Below are 24,311 nucleotides of genomic sequence, written 5' to 3' on the forward strand. Positions count from 1 at the left end.
CACTGTCGGAGGGGCAGTACTGAGGGAGCGATGCACTGTCGGAGGGACAGTACTGAGGGAGCACCGCACTGTCGGAGGGGCAGTACTGAGGGAGCACCGCACTGTCGGAGGGGCAGTACTGAGGGAGCGCTGCACTATCGGAGGTACAGTACTGAGGGAGCGCTGCACTGTTGGGGGTCAGTAATGAGGGAGCGCTGCACTATCGGAGGGGCAGTACTGAGGGAGCGATGCACTGTCGGAGGGGCAGTACTGAAGGAGCGCCGCAATGTCGGAGGGGCAGTACTGAGGGAGTGCCGCACTGTCGGAGGAGCAGTACTGAGGGAGCGCTGCACTGTCGGAGGGGCAGTACTGAGGGAGCGCTGCACTGTCGGTGGGGCAGTACTGAGGGAGCGCTGCACTGTCGAAGGGGCAGTACTGAGGGAGCGCCGCAATGTCGGAGGGGCAGTACTGAGGGAGTGCCGCACTGTCGGAGGGGCAGTACTGAGGGAGCGCCACACTGTCGGAGGGTCAGTATTGAGGGAGCGCCGCACTGTCGGAGCGGCAGTACTGAGGGAGTGCCGCACTGTCGGAGGAGCAGTACTGAGGGAGTGCCGCACTGTCGGAGGGGCAGTACTGAGGGAGCGCTGCACTGTCGGAGGGGCAGTACTGAGGGAGCCCTGTGTAGTGTATGTGCCTTTAAGAGCCCCATGTGTGCTGTAATGCCGGTAATGGCCACTCGGGCTATATAAGCCTGTATATTGTGTTATAGCCGTTAGTACCCCTCCAGACTTTGCTTTTAAACACCTATGAACCAACTCCTGTCTTCAGTGTCTCTATCAACACACGGACACTACAGTGGCGATGAAGTGGAAACGGACTTACCTGCAATTCGGCAGCACCTCAAGGACATCGATTCCTCGGGCGTCCAGAAGACTCAAGAAAGTGAAAGAAGCTGTGGTTTCACCAGCTGGCCAAGCTGGTGGCAGGTACTGCGCCAATCCTTCCTGGGCGTCAGGCTGGGGCTCCAGCGGCTGGCTCTACAGCTGGGACAAGCAGCGAAATCGGACGCAAGCAATAACAGACGGGGAGGGAGCACTCGGGAGACGGCCGGCGCTGCAAGCAGGTCGGCGTTCAGACCTAGAGGGAAAGTCCGGCGGGAACGAGTCTCCAACTGTAAATAAATAAATAAAAAAAGAATGGAAACCGCGGGAAACAGCGTTGTCATCGGCAGCAGCGGCGGGAAAGCGCGGGAAGCGCCATATCTTTTCTGCAGAAAAGAAAGAAAAGCGCTGGAAGCGCCATATCTTTTCTAAGATGCCTAAGTCTGGCAATATTGATGCTTTTGATAGCGAAATAGAGGATTGGACCACATATGTGGAAAGAGTAGAGGTATATCGCACTGCAAATGGAATAGAAGATGAAAAAAAAGCTTCAGTACTGCTGAACCTAATGGGCGCAGAGGCATACGGGCTGTTACGAAATTTAATCACGCCAGCCAAACCAAAGGACAAGAATTTTAAAGAAATTGTTGATACCCTGCAGGAGCACTTAAACCCAACACCGCTGCTGATAGCGGAACGATTCAAATTCTTCAAGAGAAATCAACACAAGAATGAAAGTAACGCTGATTACCTCACCGAATTAAGAAAGCTATCAAAGTACTGCCAATTCGGGGCAGGACTAGCAGATTATCTTCGAGGCAAATTCGTCTGCGGTCTCTTAAGTGAAGGAACACAAAAAAGGCTGAAAAAGATTTAACACTGGACAAGGCTTTCAGTATGGCTGTATCATACGAAGCAGCAGCAAGAGGAGCTGCAGAGATACAACAAAAGACACAGGACTTCGGCACCCATGAAATGACACAGGGTTTCGAAAGATGTTATCGTTGCAGCAGATCCACCCATAACCAGAGGGACTGCTGGTTCAAGGACAAAGCATGCAGGCAATGCGGAAAGATTGGACACATTGCACGGGTATGCCGATCTGGACAAAATAAATCCACAGACAGAAAAAAAAAAATCAATAAAGAAAAGTACAGAAAGATACAAATGATGACGGACAGTAGCTCTGAAGACCAGAAGAGCGATAGCGACTCCGAAAACAAGAGACTAAGCTGTCTCAAATTACATAATGTACTTGCCAAAGATGATTACCAAACCATTTGGGTTACCCTCACGATAGCAGGGTCCCCAGTTAAAATGGAGCTAGATACAGGATCAGCTCTAACCGTAATAAATCGACAGGATTACGAGAGGCTATTTCCGCATATACCTTTAAAAGACACATCCATTATCTTAAAAACATATACGGGGCAGAAAGTATACCCCAAAGGAAAAATAAGGGTGCCTGTTGTATACAACGGCAAAGAAATACAAAAGTTGTATTTATACATTCTACAAGATGGTGGTCCACCGTTGTTGGGACGTGAATGGATCAGAAAGATACGTTTAGACTGGCACTCCATTCAGGCACTGACGGTGACCAGTAAGGAAAAAAACGATGATGACATCATACCTGAACGATTAAAATACATCTTGGCCAACGCCAAAGAAGTGTTTCAAGAGAAACTAGGAACCTTGAAAGGCATCACCGCCTCAATAAAAGTGGAAGATGCAGCAATTCCCAAGTTTTTTAAGGCAATTCATCCAGCAGTCGAGGCAGAGCTGGAGAATTTGGAAAATGCAGGCGTATTATCCAAAATAGATTGGAGCGAGTGGGCAACACCCATCGTTCCAGTTATGAAGAAAGCATTGAATAATAATAAATCTGAAGAACAGTGAAAAATTCGCATCTGTGGAGACTTCAAGGTGACGGAAAACCCGGTCCTTCACACGGTACAGTATCCTCTTCCGAGGATAGAAGATATTTTCGCCTCACTATCCGGAGGGAAACGTTTCACCAAAATTGACTTGGCACAGGCATATCTACAGATGGAGGTTGAAGAGGCCTCTAAAAAATATCTCACGATAAATACACACAAAGGTCTGTACCAGTACAATCGACTAGTTTTCGGAGTAGCATCCGCTCCAGCTATCTGGCAAAGAGCTATGGAGCAAGTCCTCCAAGGGATTCCGGGTACTCAATGCTACCTGGACGACATCCTTGTAACAGGAGAAAACGACAACGAGCACCTTGCCAATTTGGAGCAGGTGCTCACTAGGCTGAGAGAACGGGGCCTACGAGCAAATCGCCCCAAGTGCGAATTTTTCCGAAATCAAATATCATATTGTGGCCACATAATAAATAAGGAAGGGTTGCATAAGTCACCTGAAAAAATTGAAGCGGTCATAAAAGCCCCAGCACCTGAAAATGTTTCACAATTAAGGTCGTTCCTGGGATTAATAAATTACTATCATAAATTTTTACCGAACTTATCAACTCTTCTACACCCTCTTAATGAACTGCTACAAACAGGAGTAATTTGGAAATGGAACGAAGACTGTAAACGTGCCTTCCATAAATGCAAAGACTTAATCACATCCAAAGAAGTTTTGGCTCATTACAACCCATCACTGCCAATCAGACTGGCGTGCGATGCATCCCCTTACGGCATAGGAGCAGTATTATCGCATAAATTCCCTGATGGCTCGGAACGGCCGATAGCTTTTGCGTCACGTTCATCGAACTCAGCTGAGCGTAACTATGCCCAGATCGACAGGGAAGTACTCAGCCTGGTATGGGGAGTGAAGAAATTCAACCATTACCTACATGGACAAAAATTTACCTTGTTGACTGACCATCAACCCCTCATCTCCATATTCAACCCTAAAAAGGGTGTTCCCATTATGACAGCGCAAAGGCTGCAGAGGTGGTCCCTTTTTCTAGGGGCACACCAATACAACATAGAATACAAAGGATCAAAACAGCATGGGAATGCTGACGGTTTATCGCGCCTACCGTTGCCAACGGTAGAAGAGGCACCTACAGTAGACCCATTGGAGATGTTCCACTCTACCATAGTGGAATGTCCACCAGTAACAAATTCTGCCATTGAAAGGGAGACGAGAAATGACCCGACTCTCTCACGGGTCTACGATTTAACAGTGAAGGGATGGCCAGCACATGGCGAACCACTGTTGCCAGCATTCTCGCACAGAAGAGAACAGCTGTCAGTGTGCCGAGGAACCTTGATGTGTGGATCCAGAGTGGTGATTCCACCCAAACTCCAGGATAAAGTGCTAAAGGAGCTTCATGAGGGGCATCTGGGTGGAGTGAAAATGAAGAACCTAGCCAGGGCGTTTGTATGGTGGCCAGGTATCGATGGAGAAATCGAATAAATGACCAAGAGCTGCCTAGGATGCCAGAAGGTCCAAAACGCTCCACCACAAGCCCCTCTACATCCATGGGAGTGGCCCTCATCTCCCTGGCAAAGGGTACACATCGACTTTGCTGGTCCATTTATGGACTCAATGTTCTTAATCGCGGTTGATGCACACTCCAAGTGTCCGGAGGTAATAAAGATGTCCTCCACCAGCACGGAAAAAACCATCACAGTATTAAGAACCATATTTGCCAGGAATGGGCTGCTGGAACAGATCTGTTCTGATAATGGACCGCAATTTGTGTCCGAAGAATTCAGGAAGTTCTTAAAAAACAATGGGGTTAAGCACTACACGTCCGCCCCATACCATCCCGCCACCAATGGATTGGCTGAAAGGTTTGTCCAGACCTTCAAGAAGGCCATAAAGGCCATGGGTAATGAAGACATAAAACTTCAGCATAAGGTGGATAACTTCTTGTTCGCATACAGGAATGCAACACATATGGTTACTGTGATAATAATAATAACTTCCGGGAAGTTGTGTCATCACTTCCTGTGAACTGTGAACTTTGTACATACATCACTTCCTGTCATACGTCACTTCCTGTTGGACTGGTATAAATACTGAACCACTCAGTATTGTAAAGGGGCTTCTTCCAGAGGCATGGTGAAGACCTCTCTTGTATGTAGTGTGTTTATAAGTTGCTTAAAGCTTACTTTAGAGTTACTTGATGTGTGAGACTCCTTTTTCTTACATCAGTTACCAACCAAACTCCCGCCATGATGTTCTTCAATAGAAACCTAAGATGCCGGCTGGATTTGGTCAAGCCCAACATCAGAAGGGACGTGGAGAACCGGCAATTTCAAGGCATGAATGAAAGGCCAACTAGAACCTTCCAGATAGGTCAACAAGTTTTGGCCCGGGACTACCGTACCGAGAAATGGCAGCCTGGAACTATCTGCACACGACTAGGACCACTAATGTATACCGTGGACATCGGGGAAAGCATAATAAGGCGCCATGCTGACCAAATCATAGAGTCATCCGAAAAGGGACAACCTACACCACAACTCTATATGCCTAACGATGAAGTAGAGATACCCATATCTACCTCCGATCCGGTGATACTGGAACCCGATGAACCCGACACTGGCATTCAAGCCGAATCAACCTTGCCAAAAGAACCTACTACACCACCAGAAACTACTACACCACTGAGGCGTTATCCGGACCGAGTCAGAAAACCTCCAGAGAGACTGACTTATAATTAATTAACTACAGCAATGTGTATATTATTTTTCTTATAATATGTAATTAATAATTACTTAAAATATGATGTACTGGTTAGCTAAAAGGGGAGGAATTGTAGTGTATGTGCATTTAAGAGCCCCATGTGTGCTGTAATGCCGGTAATGGCCACTCGGGCTATATAAGCCTGTATATTGTGTTATAGCCGTTAGTACCCCTCCAGACTTTGCTTAGTAAACACCTATGAACCAACTCCTGTCTTCAGTGTCTCTATCAACACACGGACACTACGCCCTGCACTGTCGGAGGGGCAGTACTGAGGGAGCCCTGCACTGTCGGAGGAGCAGTACTGAGGGAGCGCCGCACTGTCGGAGTGGCAGTACTGAGGGAGTGCCGCACTGTCGGAGGGGCAGTACTGAGGAGTGCTGCACTGTCAGAGGGGCAGTACTGAGGAGTGCTGCACTGTCGGAGGGGCAGTACTGAGGAGTGCTGCACTGTCAGAGGGGCAGTACTGAGGGAGCGCCGCACTGTCGGAGGGGCAGTACTGAGGAGAGCTGCACTGTCAGAGGGGCAGTACTGAGGGAGCGCCGCACTGTCGGAGGGGCAGTACTGAGGAGTGCTGCACTGTCGGAGGGGCAGTACTGAGGGAGTGCTGCACTGTCGGAGGGGCAGTACTGAGGGAGTGCTGCACTGTCAGAGGGGCAGTACTGAGGGAGCGCCGCTCTGTCGGAGGGGCAGTACTGAGGGAGCACTGTACTGCCTTGCCAGCGATGCCCACATCTCAGAAACGAATAGAAAAAAGGTTGTGAAAGGCTCTATAGAAATGCACACCTTTCTTTAAATCTGACATTTAATCTTGTATCTCTGGCCCCTCACCCTGGAGCCTTCAACTATGGTAACAGGATCTATCCTGTTGTATTGTTTCATCATTATGAACACATTGATTTTTTTTTAAAGCACTTGAAATGCTGTAACCTACAGGGCTACGGACCAAGAGCTGGAAAGTGGGATTAGGGTGGAGAGCTCTTTCCCGGCCAGCACAGACATAATGGGCCGAATGGCCTCCTTCTGTGCCATAATTTTCTATGATTCTATGATCTGTCACATCAGCCAGTTGTAATGGAAAAAGCTTGAATTTTTCCAGTCGTTCTTTGTATTTATATTTCCTGGTAACAGGCAGCATCTGAGTGTGTCTTTGTTGTCCCCTCTCTAAAGCCTCAATATCCGACAGCCCAGTCCTGCACACAGCACGCTAACTGAGCTCTAATTCAGGTCGATTACCCATTATGTATTTAATAATCAGAAATTCAATTAGCCAAATCTGCATTCCCAATTAGTCACGTGGCTGATATATTGGACAACACTGGTATCGAGGGAGCTTTACTCTGTATCTAACCCGTGCTGTACCTGCCCTGGGAGTGTTTGATGGGACAGTGTAGAGGGAGCTTTACTCTGTATCTAACCCGTGCTGTACCTGCCCTGGGAGTGTTTGATGGGACAGTGTAAAGGGAGCTTTACTCTGTATCTAACCCGTGCTGTACCTGCCCTGGGAGTGTTTGATGGGACAGTGTAGAGGGAGCTTTACTCTGTATCTAACCCGTGCTGTACCTGCCCTGGGAGTGTTTGATGGGACAGTGTAGAGGGAGCTTTACTCTGTATCTAACCCGTGCTGTACCTGCCCTGGGAGTGTTTGATGGGACAGTGTAGAGGGAGCTTTACTCTGTATCTAACCCGTGCTGTACCTGCCCTGGGAGTGTTTGATGGGACAGTGTAGGGAGAGCTTTACTCTGTATCTAACCCGTGCTGTACGTGCCCTGGGAGTGTTTGATGGGACAGTGTAGAGGGAGCTTGACTCTGTATCTAACCCGTGCTGTACCTGCCCTGGGAGTGTTTAATGGGACAGTGTAGAGGGAGCTTTACTCTGTATCTAACCCGTGAAGTACCTGCCCTGGGAGTGTTTAATGGCACAGTGCAGAGGGAGCTTTACTCTGTATCTAACCCGTGATGTACCTGCCCTGGGAGTGTTTGATGGGACAGTGTAGAGGGAGCTTCACTCTGTATCTAACCCGTGATGTACCTGCCCTGGGAGTGTTTGATGAGACAGTGTAGAGGGAGCTTTACTCTGAATCTAACCCGTGCTGTACCTGCCCTGGGAGTGTTTGATGGGACAGTGTAGAGGGAGCTTTACTCTGTATCTAACCCCATGCTGTACCTGCCCTGGGAGTGTTTGATGGGACAGTGTAGAGGGAGCTTTACTCTGTATCTAACCCCGTGCTGTACCTGCCCTGGGAGTGTTTGATGGGACAGTGTAGAGGGAGCTTTACTCTGTATCTAACCCGTGCTGTACCTGCCCTGGGAGTGTTTAATGGGAGAGTGTAGAGGGAGTTTTACTCTATATCTAACCCGTGCTGTACCTGCCCTGGGAGTGTTTGATGGGACAGTGTAGAGGGAGCTTTACTCTGTATCTAACCTGTGCTGTACCTGCCCTGGGAGTGTTTGATGGGACAGTGTAGAGGGAGCTTTACTCTGTATCTAACCCCGTTCTGTACCTGCCCTGGGAGTGTTTGATGGGACAGTGTAGAGGGAGCGTTACTCTGTATCTAACCCGTGCTGTACCTGCCCTGGGACTGTTTAATGGGACAGTGTAGAGGGAGCTTTACACTGTATCTAACCCGTGAAGTACCTGCCCTGGGAGTGTTTAATGGCACAGTGTAGAGGGAGCTTTACTCTGTATCTAACCCGTGATGTACCCGCCCTGGGAGTGTTTGATGGGACAGTGTAGAGGGAGCTTTACTCTGTATCTAACCCGTGATGTACCTGCCCTGGGAGTGTTTGAAGGGACAGTGTAGAGGGAGCTTTACTCTGTATCTAACCCGTGCTGTACCTGCCCTGGGAGTGTTTGATGGGACAGTGTAGAGGGAGCTTTACTCTGTATCTAACTCGTGCTGTACCTGCCCTGGGATTGTTTGATGGGACAGTGTAGAGGGAGCTTTATTCTGTATCTAACCCGTGCTGTACCTGCCCTGGGAGTGTTTGATGGGACAGTGTAGAGGGAGCTTTGCTCTGTATCTAACCCGTGCTGTACCTGCCCTGGGAGTGTTTGATGGACAGTGTAGAGGGAGCTTTACTCTGCACCTAACCCGTGCTGTACCTGCCCTGGGAGTGTTTGATGGGACAGTGTAGAGGGAGCTTTACTCTGTATCTAACCCGTGCTGTACCTGCCCTGGGAGTGTTTGATGGGACAGTGTAGACGGAGCTTTACTCTGTATCTAACCAGTGAATGTACCTGCCCTGGGAGTGTTTGATGGGACAGTGTAGAGGGAGCTTTACTCTGTATCTAACCCGTGATGTACCTGCCCTGGGAGTGTTTGATGGGGCACTGTTGAGGGAGCTTTACTCTGTATCTAACCTGTGCTGTACCTGCCTTGGAGTGTTTTGGGACAGTGTAGTGGGAGCTTTACTCTGTATCTAACCCGTGCTGTACCTGCCCTGGGAGTGTTTGATGGGACACTGTAGAGGGAGCTTTACTCTGTATCTAACCCCGTGCTGTACCTGCCCTGGGAGTGTTTGATGGGACAGTGTAGAGGGAGCTTTACTCTGTATCTAACCCGTGCTGTACCTACCCTGGGAGTGTTTGATGGGACAGTGTAGAGGGAGCTTTACTCTGTATCTAACCCGTGATGTACCTGCCCTGGGAGTGTTTGATGGGACAGTGTAGAGGGAGCTTTACTCTGTATCTAACCCGTGATGTACCTGCCCTGGGAGTGTTTGATGGGACAGTGTAGAGGGAGCTTTACTCTGTATCTAACCCGTGCTGTACCTGCCCTGGGAGTGTTTGATGGGACAGTGTAGAGGGAGCTTTACTCTGTATCTAACCCGTGAAGTACCTGCCCTGGGAGTGTTTAATGGCACAGTGCAGAGGGAGCTTTACTCTGTATCTAACCCGTGATGTACCTGCCCTGGGAGTGTTTGATGGGACAGTGCAGAGGGAGCTTCACTCTGTATCTAACCCGTGATGTACCTGCCCTGGAAGTGTTTGATGGGACAGTGTAGAGGGAGCTTTACTCTGTATCTAACCCGTGCTGTACCTGCCCTGGGAGTGTTTTGATGGGACAGTGTAGAGGGAGCTTTACTCTGTATCTAACCCGTGCTGTACCTGCCCTGGGAGTGTTTAATGGGACAGTGTAGAGGGAGCTTTACTCTGTATCTAACCTGTGCTGTACCTGCCCTGGGAGTGTTTGATGGGACAGTGTAGAGGGAGCTTTACTCTGTATCAACCCCGTTCTGTACCTGCCCTGGGAGTGTTTGATGGGACAGTGTAGAGGGAGCGTTACTCTGTATCTAACCCGTGCTGTACCTGCCCTGGGACTGTTTAATGGGACAGTGTAGAGGGAGCTTTACACTGTATCTAACCCGCGAAGTACCTGCCCTGGGAGTGTTTAATGGCACAGTGTAGAGGGAGCTTTACTCTGTATCTAACCCGTGAGGTACCCGCCCTGGGAGTGTTTGATGGGACAGTGTAGAGGGAGCTTTACTCTGTATCTAACCCGTGATGTACCTGCCCTGGGAGTGTTTGATGGGACAGTGTAGACGGAGCTTTACTCTGTATCTAACCCGTGCTGTACCTGCCCTGGGAGTGTTTGATGGGACAGTGTAGAGGGAGCTTTACTCTGTATCTAACTCGTGCTGTACCTGCCCTGGGATTGTTTGATGGGACAGTGTAGAGGGAGCTTTATTCTGTATCTAACCCATGCTGTACCTGCCCTCGGAGTGTTTGATGGGACAGTGTAGAGGGAGCTTTGCTCTGTATCTAACCCGTGCTGTACCTGCCCTGGGAGTGTTTGATGGGACAGTGTCGAGGGAGCTTTACTCTGTACCTAACCCGTGCTGTACCTGCCCTGGGAGTGTTTGATGGGACAGTGTAGAGGGAGCTTTACTCTGTATCTAACCCGTGCTGTACCTGCCCTGGGAGTGTTTGATGGGACAGTGTAGAGGGAGCTTTACTCTGTATCTAACCCGTGCTGTACCTGCCCTGGGAGTGTTTAATGGGACAGTGTAGAGGGAGCTTTACTCTGTATCTAACCCGTGAAGTACCTGCCCTGGGAGTGTTTAATGGCACAGTGTAGAGGGAGCTTTACTCTGTATCTAACCCGTGATGTACCTGCCCTGGGAGTGTTTGATGGGACAGTGTAGAGGGAGCTTTACTCTGTATCTAACCCGTGATGTACCTGCCCTGGGAGTGTTTGATGGGACAGTGCAGAGGGAGCTTTACTCTGTATCTAACCCGTGCTTTACCTGCCCTGGGAGTGTTTGATGGGACAGTGCAGAGGGAGCTTTACTCTGTATCTAACTCGTGCTGTACCTGCCCTGGGATTGTTTGCTGGGACAGTGTAGAGGGAGCTTTGCTCTGTATCTAACCTGTGCTGTACCTGCCCTGGGAGTGTTTGATGGGACAGTGTAGAGGGAGCTTTACTCTGTACCTAACCCGTGCTGTACCTGCCCTGGGAGTGTTTGATGGGACAGTGTAGAGGGAGCTTTACTCTGTATCTAACCCGTGCTGTACCTGCCCTGGGAGTGTTTGATGGGACAGTGTAGACGGAGCTTTACTCTGTATCTAACCAGTGATGTACCTGCCCTGGGAGTGTTTGATGGGACAGTGTAGAGGGAGCTTTACTCTGTATCTAACCCGTGATGTACCTGCCCTGGGAGTGTTTGATGGGGCACTGTTGAGGGAGCTTTACTCTGTATCTAACCTGTGCTGTACCTGCCCTGGGAGTGTTTGATGGGACACTGTAGAGGGAGCTTTACTCTGTATCTAACCCCGTGCTGTACCTGCCCTGGGAGTGTTTGATGGGACAGTGTAGAGGGAGCTTTACTCTGTATCTAACCCGTGCTGTACCTACCCTGGGAGTGTTTGATGGGACAGTGTAGAGGGAGCTTTACTCTGTATCTAACCCGTGATGTACCTGCCCTGGGAGTGTTTGATGGGACAGTGTAGAGGGAGCTCTACTCTGTATCTAACCCGTGATGTACCTGCCCTGGGAGTGTTTGATGGGACAGTGTAGAGGGAGCTTTACTCTGTATCTAACCCGTGCTGTACCTGCCCTGGGAGTGTTTGATGGGACAGTGTAGAGGGAGCTTTACTCTGTATCTAACTCGTGCTGGACCTGCCCTGGGATTGTTTGATGGGACAGTGTAGAGGGAGCTTTACTCTGTATCTAACCCGTGATGTACCCGCCCTGGGAGTGTTTGATGGGACAGTGTAGAGGGAGCTTTACTCTGTATCTAACCCGTGATGTACCTGCCCTGGGAGTGTTTGATGGGACAGTGTAGAGGGAGCTTTACTCTGCATCTAACCCGTGCTGTACCTGCCCTGGGAGTGTTTGATGGGACAGTGTAGAGGGAGCTTTACTCTGTATCTAACTCGTGCTGTACCTGCCCTGGGATTGTTTGATGGGACAGTGTAGAGGGAGCTTTATTCTGTATCTAACCCGTGCTGTACCTGCCCTGGGAGTGTTTGATGGGACAGTGTAGAGGGAGCTTTGCTCTGTACCTAACCCGTGCTGTACCTGCCCTGGGAGTGTTTGATGGGACAGTGTAGAGGGAGGTTTACTCTGTATCTAACCCGTGCTGTACCTGCCCTGGGAGTGTTTGATGGGACAGTGTAGACGGAGCTTTACTCTGTATCTAACCAGTGATGTACCTGCCCTGGGAGTGTTTGATGGGACAGTGTAGAGGGAGCTTTACTCTGTATCTAACCCGTGATGTACCTGCCCTGGGAGTGTTTGATGGGGCACTGTTGAGGGAGCTTTACTCTGTATCTAACCTGTGCTGTACCTGCCCTGGGAGTGTTTGATGGGACAGTGTAGTGGGAGCTTTACTCTGTATCTAACCCGTGCTGTACCTGCCCTGGGAGTGTTTAATGGGACAGTGTAGAGGGAGCTTTACTCTGTATCTAACCCGTGAAGTACCTGCCCTGGGAGTGTTTAATGGCACAGTGCAGAGGTAGCTTTACTCTGTATCTAACCCGTGATGTACCTGCCCTGGGAGTGTTTGATGGGACAGTGTAGAGGGAGCTTTACTCTGTATCTAACCCCATGCTGTACCTGCCCTGGGAGTGTTTGATGGGACAGTGTAGAGGGAGCTTTACTCTGTATCTAACCCCGTGCTGTACCTGCCCTGGGAGTGTTTGATGGGACAGTGTAGAGGGAGCTTTACTCTGTATCTAACCCGTGCTGTACCTGCCCTGGGAGTGTTTGATGGGACACTGTAGAGGGAGCTTTACTCTGTATCTAACCCGTGCTGTACCTGCCCTGGGAGTGTTTGATGGGACAGTGTAGAGGGAGCTTTACTCTGTATCTAACCTGTGCTGTACCTGCCATGGGAGTGTTTGATGGGACAGTGCAGAGGGAGCTTTACTCTGTATCTAACCCGTGATGTACCTGCCCTGGGAGTGTTTGATGGGACAGTGTAGAGGGAGCTTTACTCTGTATCTAACCCGTGCTGTACCTGCCCTGGGAGTATTTGATGGGACAGTGTAGAGGGAGCTTTACTCTGTATCTAACTCGTGCTGTACCTGCCCTGGGATTGTTTGATGGGACAGTGTAGAGGGAGCTTTATTCTGTATCTAACCCGTGCTGTACCTGCCCTGGGAGTGTTTGATGGGACAGTGTAGAGGGAGCTTTGCTCTGTATCTAACCCGTGCTGTACCTGCCCTGGGAGTGTTTGATGGGACAGTGTAGAGGGAGCTTTACTCTGTACCTAACCCGTGCTGTACCTGCCCTGGGAGTGTTTGATGGGACAGTGTAGAGGGAGCTTTACTCTGTATCTAACCCGTGCTGTACCTGCCCTGGGAGTGTTTGATGGGACAGTGTAGACGGAGCTTTACTCTGTATCTAACCAGTGATGTACCTGCCCTGGGAGTGTTTGATGGGACAGTGTAGAGGGAGCTTTACTCTGTATCTAACCCGTGATGTACCTGCCCTGGGAGTGTTTGATGGGGCACTGTTGAGGGAGCTTTACTCTGTATCTAACCTGTGCTGTACCTGCCCTGGGAGTGTTTGATGGGACAGTGTAGTGGGAGCTTTACTCTGTATCTAACCCGTGCTGTACCTGCCCTGGGAGTGTTTGATGGGACACTGTAGAGGGAGCTTTACTCTGTATCTAACCCCGTGCTGTACCTGCCCTGGGAGTGTTTGATGGGACAGTGTAGAGGGAGCTTTACTCTGTATCTAACCCGTGCTGTACCTGCCCTCGGAGTGTTTAATGGGACAGTGTAGAGGGAGCTTTACTCTGTATCTAACCCGTGAAGTCCCTGCCCTGGGAGTGTTTAATGGCACAGTGTAGAGGGAGCTTTACTCTGTATCTAACCCGTGATGTACCTGCCCTGGGAGTGTTTGATGGGACAGTGTAGAGGGAGCTTTACTCTGTATCTAACCCGTGATGTACCTGCCCTGGGAGTGTTTGATGGGACAGTGTAGAGGGAGCTTTACTCTGTATCTAACCCGTGCTGTACCTGCCCTGGGAGTGTTTGATGGGACAGTGTAGAGGGAGCTTTACTCTGTATCTAACTCGTGCTGTACCTGCCCTGGGATTGTTTGATGGGACAGTGTAGAGGGAGCTTTACTCTGTATCTAACCCGTGCTGTAACTGCCCTGGGAGTGTTTGATGGGACAGTGTAGAGGGAGCTTTGCTCTGTATCTAACCCGTGCTGTACCTGCCCTGGGAGTGTTTGATGGGACAGTTTAGAGGGAGCTTTACTCTGTACCTAACCCGTGCTGTACCTGCCCTGGGAGTGTTTGATGGGACAGTGTAGAGGGAGCTTTACTCTGTATCTAACCTGTGCTGTACCTGCCCTGAGAGTGTTTGATGGGACAGTGTAGACGGAGCTTTACTCTGTATCTAACCAGTGATGTACCTGCCCTGGGAGTGTTTGATGGGACAGTGTAGAGGGAGCTTTACTCTGTATCTTACCCGTGATGTACCTGCCCTGGGAGTGTTTGATGGGGCAGTGTAGAGGGAGCTTTACTCTGTATCTAACCTGTGCTGTACCTGCCCTGGGAGTGTTTGATGGGACAGTGTAGAGGGAGCTTTACTCTGTATCTAACCCCGTGCTGTACCTGCCCTGGGAGTGTTTGATGGGACAGTGTAGAGGGAGCTTTACTCTGTATCTAACCTGTGCTGTACCTGCCCTGGGAGTGTTTGATGGGACAGTGTAGAGGGAGCTTTACTCTGTATCTAACCCGTGATGTACCTGCCCTGGGAGTGTTTGATGGGACAGTGTAGAGGGAGCTTTACTCTGTATCTAACCCGTGATGTACCTGCCCTGGGAGTGTTTGATGGGACAGTGTAGAGGGAGCTTTACTCTGTATCTAACCCGTGCTGTACCTGCCCTGGGAGTGTTTGATGGGACAGTGTAGAGGGAGCTTTGCTCTGTATCTAACCCGTGCTGTACCTGCCCTGGGAGTGTTTGATGGGACAGTGTAGAGGGAGCTTTACTCTGTATCTAACCCGTGCTGTACCTGCCCTGGGAGTGTTTGATGGGACAGTGCAGAGGGAGCTTTACTCTGTATCTAACCCGTGCTGTACCTGCCCCGGGAGTGTTTGATGGGACAGTGTAGAGGGAGCTTTACTCTGTACCTAACCCGTGCTGTACCTGCCCTGGGAGTGTTTGATGGGACAGTGTAGAGGGAGCTTTACTCTGTATCTAACCCGTGCTGTACCTGCCCTGGGAGTGTTTGATGGGACAGTGTAGACGGAGCTTTACTCTGTATCTAACCAGTGATGTAGCTGCCCTGGGAGTGTTTGATGGGACAGTGTAGTGGGAGCTTTACTCTGTATCTAACCCGTGCTGTACCTGCCCTGGGAGTGTTTGATGGGACAGTGTAGAGGGAGCTTTACTCTCTGTCTAACCCGTGCTGTGCCTGCCCTGGGAGTGTTTGATGGGGACAGAGTAGTGGGAGCTTTACTCTGTATCTAACCCGTGCTGTACCTGCCCTGGGAGTGTTTGATGGGACAGTGTAGAGGGAGCTTTACTCTGTATCTAACCCGTGCTGTGCCTGCCCTGGGAGTGTTTGATGGGGACAGTGTAGTGGGAGCTTTAGTTTGTATCTAACCCGTGCTGTACCTGCCCTGGGAGTGTTTGATGGGACAGTGCAGAGAGAGCTTTACTCTGTATCTAACCCAGTGCTGTGCCTGCCCTGGGAGTGTTTGATGGGGACAGTGTAGTGGGAGCTTTACTCTGTATCTAATCCGTGCCGTACCTGCCCTGGGAGTGTTTGATGGGACAGTGTAGGGGGGAGCTTTACTCTGTATCTAACCCGTGCTGTACCTGCCCTGGGAGTGTTTGATGGGACAGTGTAGAGGGAGCTTTACTCTGTATCTAACCCGTGCTGTACCTGCCCTGGGAGTGTTTGATGGGACAGTGTAGAGGGAGCTTTACTCTGTATCTAACCCGTGCTGTACCTGCCCTGGGAGTGTTTGATGGGACAGTGTAGAGGGAGCTTTACTCTGTATCTAACCCGTGCTGTACCTGCCCTGGGAGTGTTTGATGGGACAGTGTAGAGGGAGCTTTACTCTGTATCTAAGCTATCCCAAAGCTGATGTAGGAGTGCTTGACTGCTGTTTAAACTTCACTTTGTTCTCTGACCTTCTTCTATAATTTACTGGAAAAACTCCACTGCTCAGCATTGTCATTTTTCACCTTGATAAACACAAAGAAATCATTGAATAACTTGAAAAATATCTATCAAAACAATGTTCGCACTGTCCATTTTTGATGTTCATTGACCAGTTTGAGAATGACTGAAACTGCATCTGTCATTAACTGTGACTTGCACGTAACTATTGATATGTCGTTGTGAGAATGGACAGGGATGAGAGTGAGGCTGGTTTTTCTTACCTTGCTGTCTGATTTTTCTGTTTCTAGATGTGCCCTCTACAAAAGAGCCCGACTCCAAAGGGAAGACCTTCACAGTCAGCAGTACGCTGGATCTTCAGGTGGATCGGAATGACGATGGTGTGGACGTGAGCTGCACTGTGGACCATGAATCCCTGAGATCAGCACCACAAGTGGCCAAGCAAGTTCTTGACATTCAATGTAAGCTCCAAGAACGTTCTCCAGCATCTCAGCCAAGCACTCCTCACAATTTTCCTTCCATATTTGATTGATATATTTCCTTTATCATTTTTATAGCGTTCGAATTGAAAAGCAGGGCAGATATCTTAAACTTTTATAGAACCTTGGTTAGACCACCCTTGGAGCACTGTGCACAGTTCTGGTCTCTGTATACCTGGGAGAGAGCACACTTGGAGCACTGTGCACAGTTCTGGTCTCCATATACCTTGGTCAGACCACACTTGGAGCACTGTGCACAGTTCAGGTCTCCATATACCTTGGTCAGACCACACTTGGAGCACTGTGCACAGTTCTGGTCTCCATATACCTTGGTCAGACCGCACTTGGAGCACTGTGCACAGTTCAGGTCTCTATATACCTTGGTCAGACCGCACTTGGAGCACTGTGCACAGTTCTGGTCTCCATATACCTTGGTCAGACCACACTTGGAGCACTGTGCACAGTTCAGGTCTCCATGTACCTTGGTCAGACCGCACTTGGAGCACTGTGCACAGTTCTGGTCTCCATGTACCTTGGTCAGACCGCACTTGGAGCACTGTACACAGTTCAGGTCTCTATATACCTTACAGTAAAAGTTTCTACAGTTATATAAAAAGAAAAAGGGTGGCTAAAGTAAATGTTGGTCCCTTAGAGGATGAGACCGGGAAATTAATGGTGGGAAACATGGAGATGGCAAAAACACTGAACAATTATTTTGTATCAGTCTTTACAGTAGAGGACACTAAGAATATCCCAACACTGGACAAACAGGGGGCTCTAGGGGGGGAGGAACTAAATACGATTAAAATCACTAAGGAAGTGGTACTTGGTAAAATAATGGGACTCAAGGCGGATAAATCCCCTGGACCTGATGGCTTGCATCCTAGGGTCTTGAGGGAAGTAGCGGTAGGGATTGTGGATGCATTGGTAATAATTTTCCAAAACTCACTGGACTCAGCAAAGGTCCCGGCAGATTGGAAAACTGCTAATGTAACACCCTTATTTAAAAAGGGTAGTAGGCAGAAGGCTGGAAACTATAGACCTGTTAGCCTAACATCTGTGGTTGGTAAAATGTTAGAGTCCATTATTAAGGAGACAGTAACGGGACATTTGGATAAACATAATTTAATAGGACAAACTCAGCATGGTTTTATGAAGGGGAAGTCATGTTTGACAAATTTGCTTGAGTTTTTTGAGGAAGTAACATACAGGGTGGATAAAGGGGAACCAGTGGACGTAGTGTATTTAGACTTCCAAAAGGCATTTGACAAGGTGCCACACAAAAGATTATTGCTCAAGATAAAAAATCACGGGATTGGGGGTAATATTCTGGCGTGGGTGGAGGATTGGCTCTCTAACAGAAAGCAGAGAGTTGGGATAAATGGTTCGTTCTCAGATTGGCAACCAGTAACTAGTGGTGTTCCGCAGGGGTCAGTGCTGGGTCCCCAACTCTTTACAATCTACATTAACAATTTGGAGGAGGGGACCGAGTGTAACATATCAAAGTTTGCAGATGATACAAAGATGGGACGGAAAGTCGTGAGTGAGGAGGACATAAAAAACCTGCAAAGGGACATAGACAGGCTAAGTAAGTGGGCAGAGATTTGGCAGATGGAATACAATACTGGAAAGTGTGAGGTTATGCACTTTGGCAGGAAAAATCATAGAGCAAGTTATTATCTTAATGGAAAGAAACTGGAAAGTACTGTAGTACAAAGGGATCTGGGGGTCCTGGAGCACGAAACTCAAAAAGTTAGTATGCAGGTGCAGCAAGTGATTAAGAAGGCCAATGGAATGTTGGCTTTTATTGCTAGGGGGATGGAATATAAAAACAGGGAGGTATTGCTGCAGTTGTACAAGGTATTGGTGAGACCGCACCTGGAATACTGCATACAGTTTTGGTGTCCATACTTAAGAAAAGACATATTTGCTCTCGAGTCAGTACAAAGAAGGTTCACTCGGTTAATCCCGGGGATGAGGGGGTGGTCATATGAGGAGAGGTTGAGTAGATTGGGACTCTACTCATTGGAGTTCAGAAGAATGAGAGGTGATCTTATTGAAACATATAAGATTGTGAAGGGGCTTGATCGGGTGGATGAGGTGAGGATGTTCCCAATGATGGGTGAAACTAGAACTAGGGGGCATAATCTTAAAATAAGAGGCTGCTCTTTCAAAACTGAGATGAGGAGAAACTTCTTCACTCAGAGGGTGGTAGGTTTGTGGAATTTGCTGCCCCAGAAAGCTGTGGAAGCTACATCATTAAATAAATTTAAAACAGAAATAGATAGTTTCCTAGAAGTAAAGGGAATTAAGGGTTACGGGGAGCGGGCAGGAAATTGGACATGAGTCTAGGTTCGGAATGGTCATGGCCCTGTGGGTAGTGGAGTGGGCCCAGGGGCCGTGTAGCCTTGTTCTGCTCCTGCTGTGTTCTAATTCTGTGTTAGATTTCAGGAGATGGTTTTATTCCTGTTCCTGGCTGGGGTGGAGATCGCCTTTACAGAAGGTAAGTACTGTAGAAAATATAGGGACAGAGTGATCTCCTGGAAGAATTTCGATCGCCTAGATGGGTCGGAGAGGAATTTCCCAGATTTTTTTCTCCCAAATTGGCCATTGGGTCTTTATCTGGTTTTTCGCCTCTCCCGGGAGATCACATGGGTTCGGGTGGATGCAGAGTGATAGAAGATTTGAGGTTAGGATCAGATCAGCCATGATCTTATTGAATGGTGGAGCAGGCTCGAGGGGCCGATTGGCCTACTCCTGCTCCTATTTCTTATGTTCTTATGTTCTTGGTCAGACCACACTTGGAGCACTGTGCACAGTTCTGGTCTCCATATACCTTGGTCAGACCGCACTTGGAGCACTGTACACAGTTCAGGTCTCCATATACCTTGGTCAGACCGCACTTGGAGCACTGTGCACAGTTCAGGTCTCCATATACCTTGGTCAGACCGCACTTGGAGCACTGTGCACAGTTCAGGTCTCCATATACCTTGGTCAGACCACACTTGGAGCACTGTGCACAATTCAGGTCTCCATATACCTTGGTCAGACCGCACTTGGAGCACTGTGCACAGTTCAGGTCTCCGTATACCTTGGTCAGACCGCACTTGGAGCACTGTGCACAGTTCTGGTCTCCGTATACCTTGGTCAGACCACACTTGGAGCACTGTGCACAGTTCAGGTCTCCGTATACCTTGGTCAGACCGCACTTGGAGCACTGTGCACAGTTCTGGTCTCCGTATACCTTGGCCAGACCACACTTGGAGCACTGTGCACAGTTCAGGTCTCCGTATACCTTGGTCAGACCACACTTGGAGCACTGTGCACAGTTCAGGTCTCCATATACCTTGGTCAGACCACACTTGGAGCACTGTGCACAGTTCAGGTCTCCATATACCTTGGTCAGACCACACTTGGAGCACGGTGCACAGTTCTGGTCTCCATATACCTTGGTCAGACCACACTTGGAGCACTGTGCACAGTTCAGGTCTCCATATACCTTGGTCTGACCACACTTGGAGCACTGTGCACAGTTCAGGTCTCCATATACCTTGGTCAGTCCACACTTGGAGCACTGTGTACAGTTCAGGTCTCCATATACCTTGGTCAGACCGCACTTGGAGCACTGTGCACAGTTCAGGTCTCCATATACCTTGGTCAGACCGCACTTGGAGCACTGTGCACAGTTCAGGTCTCCATATACCTTGGTCAGACCACACTTGGAGCACTGTGCACAGTTCAGGTCTCCATATACCTTGGTCAGACCACACTTGGAGCACTGTGCACAGTTCAGGTCTCCATATACCTTGGTCAGACCACACTTGGAGCACTGTGCACAGTTCAGGTCTCCATATACCTTGGTCAGACCACACTTGGAGCACTGTGCACAGTTCAGGTCTCCATATACCTTGGTCAGACCGCACTTGGAACACTGTGCACAGTTCAGGTCTCCATATACCTTGGTCAGACCGCACTTGGAGCACTGTGCACAGTTCAGGTCTCCATATACCTTGGTCAGACCGCACTTGGAGCACTGTGCACAGTTCAGGTCTCCATATACCTTGGTCAGACCGCACTTGGAGCACTGTGCACAGTTCAGGTCTCCATATACCTTGGTCAGACCGCACTTGGAGCACTGTGCACAGTTCAGGTCTCCATATACCTTGGTCAGACCGCACTTGGAGCACTGTGCACAGTTCAGGTCTCCATATACCTTGGTCAGACCGCACTTGGAGCACTGTGCACAGTTCAGGTCTCCATATACCTTGGTCAGACCGCACTTGGAGCACTGTGCACAGTTCAGGTCTCCATATACCTTGGTCAGACTGCACTTGGAGCACTGTGCACAGTTCAGGTCTCCATATACCTTGGTCAGACCGCACTTGGAGCACTGTACACAGTTCAGGTCTCCATATACCTTGGTCAGACCGCACTTGGAGCACTGTACACAGTTCAGGTCTCCATATACCTTGGTCAGACCACACTTGGAGCACTGTACACAGTTCAGGTCTCCATATACCTTGGTCAGACCACACTTGGAGCACTGTACACAGTTCAGGTCTCCATATACCTTGGTCAGACCACACTTGGAGCACTGTACACAGTTCTGGTCTCCATATACCTTGGTCAGACCACACTTGGAGCACTGTACACAGTTCAGGTCTCCATATACCTTGGTTAGACCGCACTTGGAGCACTGTGCACAGTTCAGGTCTCCATATACCTTGGTCAGACCACACTTGGAGCACTGTGCACAGTTCAGGTCTCCATATACCTTGGTCAGACCACACTTGGAGCACTGTACACAGTTCAGGTCTCCATATACCTTGGTTAGACCGCACTTGGAGCACTGTGCACAGTTCAGGTCTCCATATACCTTGGTTAGACCGCACTTGGAGCACTGTGCACAGTTCTGGTCTCCATATTATAAAATGGATATAGAGGCAATGGAGAAGTTGCAAATTCTTTTTTACAAGGATGATACCAGACCTGAGAGATTATAACTATCAGGAAAGATTGAACAGGCTGGTGCTCTTTTCTCTCGAAAAGAGAAGACTGAGGGGTGACCTGATAGAGGTCTTTAAGATTATGAAGGGGTTCGATAGGGTAGATGTAGAGAAGATGTTTCCACTTGTGGGGGAGACCAGAACTAGGGGCCACATGGAGTCGTTGAAGCAAATAGCATAAATGCATTTAAGAGAAGCCAGATTAGTACGTGAGAAAGGAATAGAAGGATATGCTGATCGGGTGAGATGAAGAGGGGTAGGAGGAGGCTCGTGTGGAGCATAAACACTGGCATGGACCAGTTGGGCTGAATGGCCTGTTTCTGTGCTGCACATTCTGTATAATTCTATGTATATTATTGCTCTATATCCCCCAATTGAGATATTCCTGGGTGTTACCCATCAGGATGCAGGTTATGTACTTCTTAAAAATTTGTTCCTGGGATGTGGGCGTCACTGGCAAGGCCAACATTTATTGCCCATCCCGAGTTGCCCTTGAGAAGGTGGTGGTGAGCTGCCTTCTTGAACCGCTGCAGTCCGTGTGATGAAGGTGCTCCCACAGTGCTGTTAGGGAGGGAGTTCCAGGATTTTGACCCAGCGACGATGAAGGAACGGCGATATATTTCCAAGTCAGGATGGTGTGTAACTTGGAGGGGAACTTGGAGGTGGTGGTGTTTCCGTGCGCCTGCTGCCCTTGTTCTTCTAGGTGGTAGAGGTCACGGGTCTGGGAGGTGCTGTCGAAGAAATTTGGCGAGTTGCTGCAGTGCAGCTTGTAGATGGTACACACTGCAGCCACGGTACGCCGGTGGTGGATGGGGTGCCAATCAAGTGGGCTGCTTTGTCCTGGATGGTGTCAAGCTTCTTGAGTGTTGTTGGAGCTGCACTCATCCAGGCAAGTGGAGAGTATTCCATCACACTCCTTACTTGTGCCTTGTAGATGGTGGAAAGGCTTTGGGGAGTCAGGAGGTGAGACACTCGCCACAGAATACCCAGCCTTTGACCTGCTCTTGTTGCCACAGTATTTATGTGGCTGGTCCAGTTAAGTTTCTGGTTAATGGTGAACCCCAGGATGTTGATGGTGGGGGATTCGGTGATGGTAATGCCGTTGAATGTCATGGGGCGGTGGTTAGACTCTCGCTTGTTGGAGATAATCATTGCCTGGCACTTGTGTGGCGCGAATATTACCTGCCACTTATCAGCCTGAATGTTGTTCAGGTCTTGTTGCATGCGGGCATGGGCTGCTTCATTATCTGAGGAGTTGTGAATGGCGCTGAACACTGTGCAGTCATCAGTGAACATCCCCACTTCTGACCTTATGATGGAGGGTTGGTCATTGATGAAGCAGCTGAAGATGGTTGGGCCTAGGACACTGTCCTGAGGAACTCCTGCAGCGATGTCCTGGGGCTGTGATGATTGACCTCCAACCACCACAACCATCTTGATTCCAGTTTTACTAGGGCTCCTTGATGCCACACTCGATCAAATGCTGCCTTGATGTCAAGGGCAGTCACTCTCACCTCACCTCTGGAATTCAGCTCCTTTGTCCATGTTTGGACCAAGGTCTGGAGCCGAGGGGTCCTGGCAGAACCCAAACTGAGCAGGTTATTGGTGAGTAAGTGCCGCTTGATAGCACTGTCGATGACACCTTCCATCACTTTGCTGATGATTGAGAGTAGGCTGATGGGGCGGTAATTGGCCAGATTGGATTTGTCCTGCTTTTTGTGGACAGGACATACCTGGACAGTTTTCCACATTGTCGGATAGATGCCAGTGTTGTAGCTGTACTGGAACATCTTGGCTAGAGGCGCGGCTAGTTCTGGAGCACAAGTCTTCAGCACAATAGCCGGGATGTTGTCGGAGCCCATAGCCTTTGCTGTATTCAGTGTGCTCAGCCGTTTCTTGATATCACGTGGAGTGAATCAAATTGGCTTCTGTGATGGTGGGGACCTCAGGAGGAGGCCAAGATTGATCACCCACTCACCACTTCTGGCTGAAGATGGTTGCAAATGCTTCAGCCTTGTCTTTTGCACTCATGTGCTGGGCTCCACTGTATTGAGGATGGGGATATTCATGGAGCCTCCTCCTCCCGTTAGTTGTTTATTTGTCCACCACCATTCACGACTGGATGTGGCAGGACTGCAGAGCTTTGATTTGATCCATTAATTGGGGGATTGCTTAGCCCTGTCTATAGCATGCTGCTTCTGCTGTTTAGCATGCATGTAGTCCTGTGTTGCAGCTTCCCCAGGTTGGCACCTCATTTTTAGGTACGCCTGGTGCTGCTCCTGGCATGCTCTTCTACACTCCTTATTGAACCAGGGTTGGTCCCCTGGTTTGGTGGTAATGGTAGAGTGAGGGATATGCCAGGCCATGAGGTTACAGATTGTGGTGGAATACAATTCTGCTGCTGCTGATGGTCCACAGCGCCTCATGGATGCCCAGTTTTGAGCTGCTCGATCTGTTCTGAATCTATCCCATTTAGCACGGTGGTAGTGCCACACAACACGATGGAGGGTGTCCTCAGTATGAAGACGGGACTTTGTCTCCACAATGACTGTGCGGTGGCCACTGCTACCAATACTGTCATGGACAGATGCATCTGCGACAGGTAGATTGGTGAGGACGAGTTCGAGTAGGTTTTCCCTCATGTTGGGTCTCTCACCACCTCTGTCGCAGGCCCAGACTGGCAGTTATGTCCTTCAGGAC

At 49.4% G+C, this 24,311-nt stretch overlaps 1 protein-coding gene across 4 annotated transcripts in view; it reads left to right on the top strand.

Annotated features, from left to right (window-relative positions):
* Nucleotides 1–24,311, top strand: part of cadm2b (cell adhesion molecule 2b) — a 767,796-nt gene that overhangs the window by 533,179 nt on the left and 210,306 nt on the right. For all 4 annotated transcript variants that reach the window (XM_086007323.1, XM_086007320.1, XM_086007321.1 and 1 more), the window contains exon 5: nt 16,417–16,587. In XM_086007323.1, the coding sequence (XP_085863449.1) occupies nt 16,417–16,587 (171 nt within the window). The remainder of the gene's footprint in view (nt 1–16,416; nt 16,588–24,311) is intronic.

The sequence above is a fragment of the Somniosus microcephalus genome, chromosome 14, assembly GCF_052327205.1.
Source record: "Somniosus microcephalus isolate GS21.2 chromosome 14, FLI_Smic_1.0, whole genome shotgun sequence".
Lineage (NCBI taxonomy): Eukaryota > Metazoa > Chordata > Chondrichthyes > Squaliformes > Somniosidae > Somniosus > Somniosus microcephalus.